Below are 11911 nucleotides of genomic sequence, written 5' to 3'. Positions count from 1 at the left end.
CAATAAGCAAACTCCACTGTAACAATGTTTGGGTTGTCCATAGCCTCATGGTACTACTCACTACGTATTTACATCCAACGTGCACCACCAACACCTAAACAACTTATATACTATATTGTTCAGAAACAGCGGCTTAAATAATGCGCTGGGTGAAACAGAAACAGGAAGTACTTCGAAACCGCTTCTGACTTAAACAAACGAAAGGTTTTACTCATTTTAGCCATGATTCATAATAACTATGGTTTGATATCTGCCTGTGGTTTTAAGATAATGAGAATGGCTTGACTCTATTATCGCATATTAATTGCTCCGTGACCCTTTTTACTTTCAAAAACACACACCCACATGTATATAAATATATATATATATATATATATATATATATATATATATATATATATATATATATATATATATATATATATATATATATATATATATATATAAATATATGTATATATTATTATTATTATTATTATTATTACTTAATGATGTTATGTCGTTACATTATCTTGTATTATTTTTTCTTCGTAACTCTGATATGCAACGTTACTTTCAAATCCTTCTTCTTGATTTGCATATTCATTTTCTTTTACCGAAGCGTAGTAAACACTGCCCTGTTCCTCCGGCCCCGTACCGGATATGACATCAGTAGGCCCACTGCTATGTGCGTTATTTCCATTTTCAGTCGTCGGTGGATTTCTAACGAAAAACGAATAGATATCTTGTTACCAAGGTGACATGGAACGCCAAAAGGATTCTTATATGTACATGTAAGAGCAATTTCGGTACCATATTGACGTGATAAATTTTCAGCATTACTTTTATTTTCAAAAGCATAGGCAATGGTGAATGCAGGGAAATCCATGTACCCATTCCTACACCAACCGCCTATCCGTATGTATGTATGTATATATATATATATATATATATATATATATATATATATATATATATAGACCTACTCGTCATACTTACGTCCTTCTCTTTCTTGCTAAGATGAACACTGCAGCCGCGATCGCTGATGTGATTACCAAACATATTACAAGGATGACCACGACTATAAGTCCGGAATCTGAAAATATAAGGCAACAGTAGGGGTCAAAGGTCATGATCATTTCAAATAATTAGAAAATTGTTAACAAATTTTACTTTTGGAATGTGTTTCAAAGTATGAGGCAACATTTGTTTGGACGGTGAAAATGTTCAAAATTTCTTATCCAGTTATCAATTACTTTGTCTTTCTCTTTTCTACTCCTCAAAATCAAAAGATTATGTCAAATGTCTTCCATACAATGAAACTTTAATCCTGTCCACAGACGTTCAACTAGGACAAGACCATCAGATTGTTCGCTTGTTTGAGGTCTTCAAAGCATGTTGGTTCCTCCACTGATGTATCCCAGAATGCATCTACCACCGACTCGCACACGTCATCTGGAGGTTCCTATCCATGTACTCTGTCGGTGTTAAATCTTTCACTAATGAATGTATTACATCTTGAATAGTGTCTTACGTGCATTTTGTCTTTGATTATAGTTCAGACACAAAAAGCGATGATGCCAGTTCGCTATCCAGAGCTTCTCGATAGAAGTCTTTGAAATATTTGATTTTTTTTTTTTAGTTGAACGATACTGTAGCAGCGTCAAAAATACGGTCAACGCTTTCCTTTACTCCCTCCCCCACCCACACCCCCTCAAAATTCACACATCACTTATTTGGCCACGTACACCAAACAATTAGAGACGTTACTTTCATAATATGTAAACTTATTGATTTCGAACTCAAAATCCCGGCCTTTTTTGCTAGAGCAGCTCATTCTGGTGGTTGTCGAATTATGAAACGATCATAATGACCTTAACTGTAAACTTCGAGATGGAACGAATGCCTAGACAAAATTAACGAAAGCTTCAGGTCACGTGATTTTGCGATGCACATGCTATATTGTCTACCAACATATAGACTTCAGCGGCATATACTAAGCAAACACCTTCACCATACTAGAACAAGAACTAATTACCGGTACCGCCATACGCTTTAGGAGTCAAATTTGTTACTGCAGTAGTACTGGTTGGAGATTCTGACAATAAAAGTATACAGTACACTGGTTTGTAATTATAATCGAAATCTTACATAAACCAGCCAATGACATGAAACATATTTATTGTGATAAACAGAAGTCAAATGTCCTTTCCAGGAGCACATACACACACATACCCACACACAAACACATTCTCAGAAGGTGTTCCTTATCAGCCGTAGAAAGTATAGAACGAGTTCAATTTAACTCAATGATTGACACTTTTAGTTAAGTCCGTCTTTCGTATGGAACTTTATTGTCATCTTTAATAGAAACACTACATCTCCACTTGGGTCAATATAATATAGAGAAATATGTTTCATGTCATTGGCTTGTTTATGTAAGATTTCACCTGCGTTTACCTAGCGTGATGGCCAATTGGCTAAGGCGTCGGACTTGTGATCCAAGTGTTGCTGGTTCAATTCCTGCCTACGTTCATTACGTTGTGTCCTTTGGCAAGATGCTTGATCTCAATTGCCTCTCTCCACCCAGGGGTTAAACAAGTTACCTGTGAGGTAACTGGTCATTGGGCGCATATAACTACACCAGACTGGAGGGATTGTTTCTGGGACAGGTTATTTAACGTCAGCGGCATTCACTAAGCAAACACATTTATCAAACTAGAACAAGAACTACTTACCTCCATTTGCTTCAGTGGTCAAATTTGTTACTGCAGTAGTACTGGTTGGAGGTTCTGACAAGCAAAATATACAGTACACTAGTTTGTAATGAAATCGAAATCTTACATGAACCAGCCAATGAAATGAAACATATTTACTTTGATAAATAAGTATTTCCATCATTTCAAGTTAAAAACAATTATTAAATCGATCTAGTGAAGTAACAACGACGAGGGCAGGAGGCTGGTTTAGAAGACAAATGTCCTCTATAGGCACACAAACACCCACACACGCACACACATCAAAAAGTTCTAGGAAACATGGCACTTGACAACTTGCACTTTACACTTGATTTAGCAATTAAAGTTTCTCACTATCTTTCAAGACAAAAGTATCCCAACCCTTTCTGCAGACATGTCGAACTTCCAACAATTTAAGCCGTCATGAATCTCAGTAAACTGTGCGAAGTAACAATAATATGTCAGATTGGCTGCACAAATCGTTAGCACTTGAATCAACGATGGATATTGAGCAAAGATGTATATATCCAATATAAGTAAATAATCAGCTCGTCCCGAAAATGTACTTGAGTGCTGTTGGATAACGTCAAATTTTATTATTGTGTTCAAATGGATTATTTTAGGCCCACAATATTGCAAGTCCTTCAACTTTAAGGAGATACAAACTCAACCATTGACTTCCCTCGCCCGCCCCACTCCTACGTCAGCTACGAAAAAACTTGTTCCGTTTGGGTGATGTCCTAGCTTAAAAGTCGTGTCTGGCAGCCGTCATTTTAGAAATCTGTGATGTCATAACTCCAGTAGGATCCGAAACATTTTACTTTCTATTTGTTTTTCTATTCTTGTTTTCAAGGTAGAATGTTAACAGTGTAAACCATGAAATCAATGCCAACATATAGGTCATATTAAGAGCTTCATAAGTGAACATTCAGCATGTGTAAAACCCATCTCTATCGAAATAAAAAACATGAAAACATAAAACAAAGACACATTGAAACAAATGTGGATCGATGCTTTCTTGTTAAGACCTGATCAGAACACATTCGCGTGTGTTTTTGAAACATTAAAACATTCTGTGATATCTCCGGAATGGAAAAAGATTTTTTTCTTAGATGTTTTAAGGATAAGTTGTTCATGACAGTCATCTCTATGACATAGACCAATGATGATATTTGGGTTTCCTGGCTGGAGGGTGGGATGAGGAAGGGGGGGGGTAGTTGTTCATGACAATCATCATTATCACGTAGATTAATAATTATATTTAGTTTCCTGGCTGAAGGTTAGGATGAGGAGGAGGTGGGAGTTGGTCATGACAGTCATCTCTATCACATAGATCAGTGATGATATCTGGGTTTCCTGGCTGGAGAGTGGGATGAGGAGGGGGTAGGGGTCATGATAGCCATCTCTATCACATAGACCAATGGTGATTATTATTTTATTTATTCATTTATTTGTTTTGCCACAAAAGTACAAAGTGGGTGTGTGTCTCCTATTAAAGTGACTTACTGCAGTGCTCAGCGTAATCAAAGCAACAGTTCTGGTGTTCTTCACATTGGTCGTTACAATGGCAGTCATCGGATTTTCTGTACCGAGCATTGCATTTCTTGGCACACGATGCTACCTTATCTACAGAAAGGAAAATGTTCAAACTGAACACGTTGAAATAAAACATCACCTTATCAATTCGAAATAAAAACATAACAAACGCAAAAGAGAGTAAAAGATGTATATAGCTTTAGTTGGCGAAATATGTCACCCACACAGGTCTAAGCATTTGTTGGTTTTCATTGTTGATAGGTGAAATAGGACTAACGTACTAATGCTGCTCATATATATATATATATATATATATATATATATATATATATATAAATATATATATATATATATATATATATATATGTATATGTATATGTATATGTATATATATATATATTCTTATTAAATATATTTATGTGAGTGTTCGGTGGCGAGGACGGGGTGTATGTGCTTTATAATGGAATGAACTTGTTGATTAAAGTGCTCTAAGAGTGAATATAACTCGACCAAATGGTCTCCAATGCAATTGCGGCTAAAACGCGACTTAAGTATGCGAGTGAAGGGCACTGGGACAGGGTGAATTGTATGGTATAGTAGCCTTTATGCCTGTAGTGGCTGCAATAATGTAGTTTTAGGAAGCCATGCAAAATAAAATTAATTATAATATGTACTGAAAAACATCGCATATATTTCTAAACTGTATCGAACACTTACTACAGAGTTGAATATCCCCGCAGCAGTCTCTATGTTCAGTACACTGGGTATTGCATTGACAGTTGTGGTTCTCATCATATTCATCGAAACAACGACAATAGCAAGAATCTGGAATAAAAGCAGAAGGAAAAAACAACGAACGCAGTGGGTCCGACTAATTTTTTCAATCTTGGCCAAAACAATAACAAAACCACGGGCACCCTTTGGTTTGGTTGGAGTTTTTCGTTCGCTCAATCTCTTCGAACAGGCCAAAAGTAAAAAAAGTACGTCATCGTGATGGTTTGATTGTTTACTACAAAATAGTACTAATAGTAAGAGTTTTATAGACCGTCGAGATTGACTGCTTAATGAAGCTTTAAGACGTTAATGTCCTCAAGTGACATGTCACAATGTGATACAAACTTTACAGGAACAAATGGACAGTTGTTGAATATCATCCAAATCATGCTCTGTTTAAGTTTTATTTGATATTAAAAGAACAAGTGAATATCTCCGAAGACTGGAATAGCTGTAGGAACATGAATGGCACTCAAACTGCCTTTATTGTGTCTTGTAGTAACACATATCAAGACTAATGTTCTTCCCAAAGCCATCCTTGCAATTTCCGAAAAGGAACTATAATCCAACATTCATCTGGCTGCAGTCTTGCATCTTTTCTTCTTTTAATCATTGTGATTATGGATAATGCAATACCCAGATATCACCTGAAAGTTAACTTATGACCAACGACAGCCCCCACCACCACCAACCACCACCCTCACCCTCACCACCCCATCTCCCTTCACCCTATATTTACTTGAAAAGGCATACGGAAAATCGAGTTATAGTTAAATAAGGCACAAACCCAACCATCCTCTCCAGCTAACGTGACAAAGACCTTGGGTGATGACCAACTAATGTACAAAGGGCTTAGAAAAATCTAGCGCCGTTTTGGGATATATCCAAATCTAAAAGACTGGGGTTTGTCCTTTACAAATCCATGATGGCAATCGTCACTAGCATATGAAATATTTAACCTTTTACTTGTTTCCCTTGTCACACTTTCATGGTATAAAATGTGTGAACTGTGTCAACACTGAAACTAATGCCATCAATTACGACATATAAACAGCTTCAATATATTAGAGTCAGCAACTCCATTAAAGAAAGAAAAAATTGTATAAAAGAACTTAAAAGAATAATATAATAATTGAAACACAATTTTACCCCATATTGTCACATTTAGGCTTATTCAAGTCTTTAGTCTTGTGTGTGTGAGGGAACATTAAACCTGTGGTATTTCCCAATGGAAATACGATTTTTTCTTCTTCTTTTAATATTGCTGTTTGGGAAGAGGTGGTCATCACAGTGATCTCTATAGGGTGTGTGTCTCTTGGCTGGAGGGGGAGAGGAGGGGGTAGTTGTTGATGACAGTGAACTCTATCAGATAGATCAATGATGATGGTCGCGTGTGTATCTCTTGGCTGGAAGGTGGGATGCGGAGGGGGAGGGGGTAGTTGTTGATGGCAATTATTTCTATCACATAGATCAATGATGATGGTTGGGTGTGTGTCTCTTGGCTGGAGGGTGGGATGAGGAGGGGGAGGGGGGAGTTGTTGATGAAAGTGATCTATATCACATATATCAATGATGATGGTCGGTTGTGTGTCTCCTTCAGTAGATTTTAGACCGGACCTCGATATGCAGTAATACTCGTGAAACTTATCTAGCTGGAGATGGGGATGAATTTCACATCACATTGTAAGTATTACTTAACCTTATGGTCATCGGTACTTACCCCTTCTACCGCCCATTTCAGTGCCTGTGGTTTCACAGTTGTGCGTCCCTCTTTTGGCTAAAGAAAATGAGAAGCAAGTAGACTACATTAAGTGTCAAAACAAAATTACAAATGTGTGCTCATACTTCCTCGAATATATACTTCACAACTGTAGTTTTATGGAGACATAAGAAAATATGCTAAATTTTCAACAACTTTAACAGGAACTATTTGTTTTAGTTCATGTTCAATATATCAATGACACTCAATGAACTTTCGGATTCCCTGCATCATCAATTATGGAGTTACATGTAAACCAATGCAGGAAAGAGGAAGGAAATTAATGAAACCTATTAGTATCAACTTATTTCAAATCTTTCGGGTTTAATGGAAAGTGTCTCTCTATCACTCGTCTTTACATGATGTAAAATTTGATCATATTAGGCTTAACTTGACAAATAATATTGTTGCGGAAAATTACTCAAAATTCACCCACCCCCCTCCATAAGATAAGAAGAGTGGTAACAGTCTAAAATCTCCATTTTAATTTCTATGCTACAAGAAATATAGAATACACTGCCATAATTTATGAAGAATATTCACAATGCAACATACAAGGAAGTAGAAGCCCACATGCTCTAGAACGAGTATCATACTTGTGTTTCAGAGCCTTTTATTGATTGATTGATTAAATGATAAATGTCATCTATCGATTAACCGTATCTATGAAATCGCACATACAGCGAGGACAATTTTTACTACACTAGACTTGCTAAATGAGAATTATTGTACTTTTTCACCAAGTCTAAGGTTATGTCACGGTAGGCTACTCCGACGATGCTATATAGCTGCACAGCGTCTTATGACGCCGTGGACATATTCAGTAATCTGTACCTACCTTGGACAACCCTAGATCGTCGCATCGGTTGGCTCAGCAATGTTGTAATGAGCAAACTCCACTGTAACAATGTTTGGGTTGTCCATAGCATCATGGTACTACTCACTAGGTCTTTACATCCAACGTACACCAACAACACCTATACAACTTATATACTATATTGTTCAGAAACAGCGGCTTAAATAATGCGCTGGGTGAAACAGAAACAGAAACAGGAAGTACTTCGAAACCTCTTCTAACACAAACAAACGGAACAGTCATACCCTTTCACTCAGTTTAGCCATACTTCATAATCATAACTGTGGTTTGATATCTGCATGTGATTATAAAATAATGAGAATGGCTTGACTCTATTATCGCATATTAATTGCTCAATTACCGTTTTTGACTTTCAAAAACACACCCCCACATGTATATATATATATATATATATATATATATATATATATATATATATATATATATATATATATATATATATATATATATATACATATACATATATATATATATATATATATATATATATATATATATATATATATATATAATAATCAATATAAAATATATATAATAATTATTATTAGTTCTAGCTAATTCCAAATTCTTTCATCTTTCAAAATCATGTTATTCAATTTCTTTCCCCGATTTTTTAATTTTCTCGATTCTGTGATATTTCTTATTTATGTATCTCTAGACAGGAACATAGAACTACAAATGCTTTCGGGGTTTGGCACATATTGTATATTGGTCACGATATCATAACTAAACACGACACAAACTGAACTAGTGTTGTCATATCAAGGACCGTGGACTGTTGGGAAATTACCGCCTTCCTTATCTGGATATCACATTAGTGTCCATAGCTCCCTAAATATAGAGGCTGATGACCGAGTGCGATTCCCGGGTGCGAGACCTGGAAAACGTCTTCAATTGACATCATATATCCATGCCTTAACCAACATCTTTAACCAACACGTTGTCATTTATATCCAAAATAGCTATGCAACAAACGAAACATTTTGCTGTATGGCAATGACGCACTTTAGTAATGAATATTGCTGATTATATTAGAAGTATTTCGATCTAATAAGATTATTCACTAATTTCACAAAATATCTGTAACATTTCGAAACGAACCTCTTTAAGCCTCGTTACAAATATTTGAACTGTTTACTATTTAAATTAGATGTTTCAGTCACTAACTTTTCTTCTGCCCTCACATTGGGTGCTCGCGTCACCAAAAACATTTATTATTCCTAATTACCAAGCCAATACTCATAGCTAGTACAGTAACTACTGTTCATGTTCCACAACAGTGCATCAATAACTACTGCGCTGTGTTCGTAACACGGTAACATGTCTGGCACAATAATTACTGCAAGATTTTACTTACTGCAAATTTAAAATTTAAATTTAATTGAAAAAAAATTAAATATTAAAGTATTTAAAAAAAATTTTTTTTTTTTTAATTTAAATTACTGCAAATTTTCACCTGTCGGACTCGTAGTTCAACGTGTTACAGCTCTCCAGTAATTTCTGTGCCAACTGTAACACATGTTACCGTGTTGTTACTGATGCACGGTTGTGAAACATGAACAGTAGTTACTGTACTAGCTACGAGTATCGGGTGCAATACCAGTATTACGGTCGATTGAAATATTAACGTCGTTTCCTTTGATATGATACGATGGGTGTGGTGTCGTGTGATGTAAACGTGATGTGATATATGATGTGTTTAGATGTGATTTGATGTTGTGTAATGTGATGCTGCGTGATATCATGTGATGTGATTGATGGGACTAGGTGTGATGTAATTTGTGATGTGATGTGTGGTATTGTGTGATGTGATGTAACGTGATTAGGTGTGATGTGATATATGATGTGATAAGATTTGATGTGATGTTGTGTAATGTGATGCTGCGTGATATCATGTCATGTGATTTATGGGATAAGGTGTGATGTAATTTGTGATGTAATGTGTGATATTGTGTGATGTGATGTAACGTGATTAGGTGTGATGTGATATATGATGTGATCAGATTTGGTGTGATGTTGTGTAATGTGATGCTGCGTGATATCATGTCATGTGATTTATGGGATTAGGTGTGATGTAATTTGTGATGTAATGTGTGATATTGTGTGATGTGGTGTAACGTGATTTGGTGTGATGTGATATATGATGTGATAAGATTTGATGTGATGTTGTGTAATGTGATGCTGCGTGATATCATGTGATGTGATTTATGGGATTAGGTGTGATGTAATTTGTGATGTGATGTGTGGTATTGTGTGATGTGATGTGATGTGGCGTGATATCATGTGATGTGATGTAATGGGATTAGGTGTGATGTGATATGTGATTTTGATTTGTAATGAGATTTGATGTGATGTGATGTAGCGTGAAACGATGTGATATGACATGATGAGATGTAACGTGATGTCAAGTCATGTCATAAAATGTTCCTCTTTAGCGAAAAGGTATTTCATAAATATAATATTTTAAATTAGCATTTTACTCATATGCGATTTGATGCCCCTTTTCTTTAACTCTAAAACATAACGTTTGTGTTATACAACACGAGAATAACATCATGCAATTTTGGTCAGTGGCGGCGCTAGGGGTATTGGTCAGGGGGGCGAGAATGGTTTGTAGGGGCGCTTGCGACACTATCTAAGCGCAGCGCCACCACAGGTTGGCGCGGAGCGTACAGAACTTTTTGAGTAAAGATACTTCCTAGATCGCCGGAAATGACCCTTTCCGGGCCTTGCTAATTTGCAGATAAACGAAGAATAAATAGGTGTCATCGCCATTTTGTTAGAAAATTACACCAACAAATTGTGACAAATGTCAATAGGTATTGAGAGCGCAATAAGAAAGTCAATAATCGCGAATAAGTAAAACGTGGTAAAAAGCTGAAAAGTGCGCCAGCAGTCCATTTGAGTCCGTCATGGGGGGGGGGGGCATCCGCCCCTCTGACTGTATGGACGCTCCGCCACTGGCTTCGGTCCTCTGCCGAATATCACGTCATTGGGGTAATTACCATACTAATTGTCTCAGTTCTTCCTTTCGTTAAATTTCTAGCACACAAAAAAATGATTCGATATATTCCAGACTATTATTTCAATGATTTACTCGAAAAGTACTGAAAGTGAAAAAATAAACGCGGAAGGCATTCTTTAATTTAAACTTCGAAGAACTTGTATATTTTCATGGTTTGAACGTTATGAAAGTAAAGTGAGTAGAAAGGTAATGAAATGGAAATATTCGCTGCAAATTTGACTCAATGTACCTTACTTCCTTATATACACCAAATAACAAATCTAACATCGTATAAAACTTGACAAACAACCCATTAGGGTGCTCCGAAACCAAAATGGGATCCTGGTAAAAGAATTCTTTTGTCGTTACATTAAAAATGTTCATAAATTCCCATGCATTGCAGCAATTTCAGAACCATAAGGTCGAAACGAAAAACGTGAAAACTTTGTCAGTAAGACTGAGTTTCCAATTTAACCGATAAATATAGTACAGGTAAGTTCACATTGGTGAGGTGAGTATAGTCACGTGATGTTAATGTACATATTACTACATATTAGTTGAATAATTATTTAATGGAACAAATGAGGGATTAATTGTCACGGACTTCTATAATTGATGGATTACTTACACCGATAGCACTTTGGTATGGTGCAAGTTATTTAACACTTGAAGGTTTAGATGCTAGCTCTTAAAGTGCTAATTGATGACTAGCACCGTGTTGGAGCTACTAAATTAGCACTTCAGTTTTTAGAGTGTATATATATATATATATATATATATATATATATATATATATATATATATATATATATATATATATATTCTTCTTATACGTATTCTTAATTTTCAAATCCTTGGCACAAGCTAGAAATTATTTCATGATTTTATGTCGTGACAATATCTTGAAATATTTGTTTTTCGTAAATCTGATATGCAAAGTTACTATCAACTCCTTCTTCTTGATTTACATATTCACTTTCTTTTACTGAAGAGTAGTAAACACTGCCCTGTTCCTCATTAGTAGGTCCACTACCATTTGCGTTACTTCCGTTTTCAGTCGTCGTTGGATTTCTAACGAAAAACAAATAGAAATCTTGTTACCAAAGTGACATAGAACGCCAAAAGGATACTTATATGTATGGACGAGCAATTTCTTAACCACCGCGGTACCAAATTGACGTGATACATGTTCAGCATTGCATCTTATTTTCAAAAGCAGACGCTATGGTGAATGCAGGGAACCC

General features: G+C 35.9%; 1 protein-coding gene across 2 annotated transcripts in view; it reads right to left on the bottom strand.

Annotated features, from left to right (window-relative positions):
• Positions 1-444: 444 nt before the first annotated feature.
• The window catches only part of LOC139966161 (uncharacterized), a 60880-nt gene continuing 49413 nt past the window's right edge, over positions 445-11911 (bottom strand). The window contains exon 15 of one of the 2 annotated variants that reach the window (XM_071968913.1): positions 445-702. In XM_071968913.1, coding sequence (XP_071825014.1) covers positions 495-702 — 208 coding nt within the window. In that variant the 3' untranslated portion in view covers positions 445-494. Of the gene's footprint in view, positions 703-10760; positions 11739-11911 lie in introns of those variants that run through there. The other variant, XM_071968923.1, reaches the window with a different exon arrangement.

The sequence above is a fragment of the Apostichopus japonicus genome, chromosome 1, assembly GCF_037975245.1.
Source record: "Apostichopus japonicus isolate 1M-3 chromosome 1, ASM3797524v1, whole genome shotgun sequence".
NCBI classification, from domain to species: Eukaryota; Metazoa; Echinodermata; class Holothuroidea; order Aspidochirotida; family Stichopodidae; genus Apostichopus; species Apostichopus japonicus.
The sequence above is the reverse complement of the archived record's forward strand: the minus strand, read 5'-3'. Positions and strand labels throughout refer to the sequence as shown.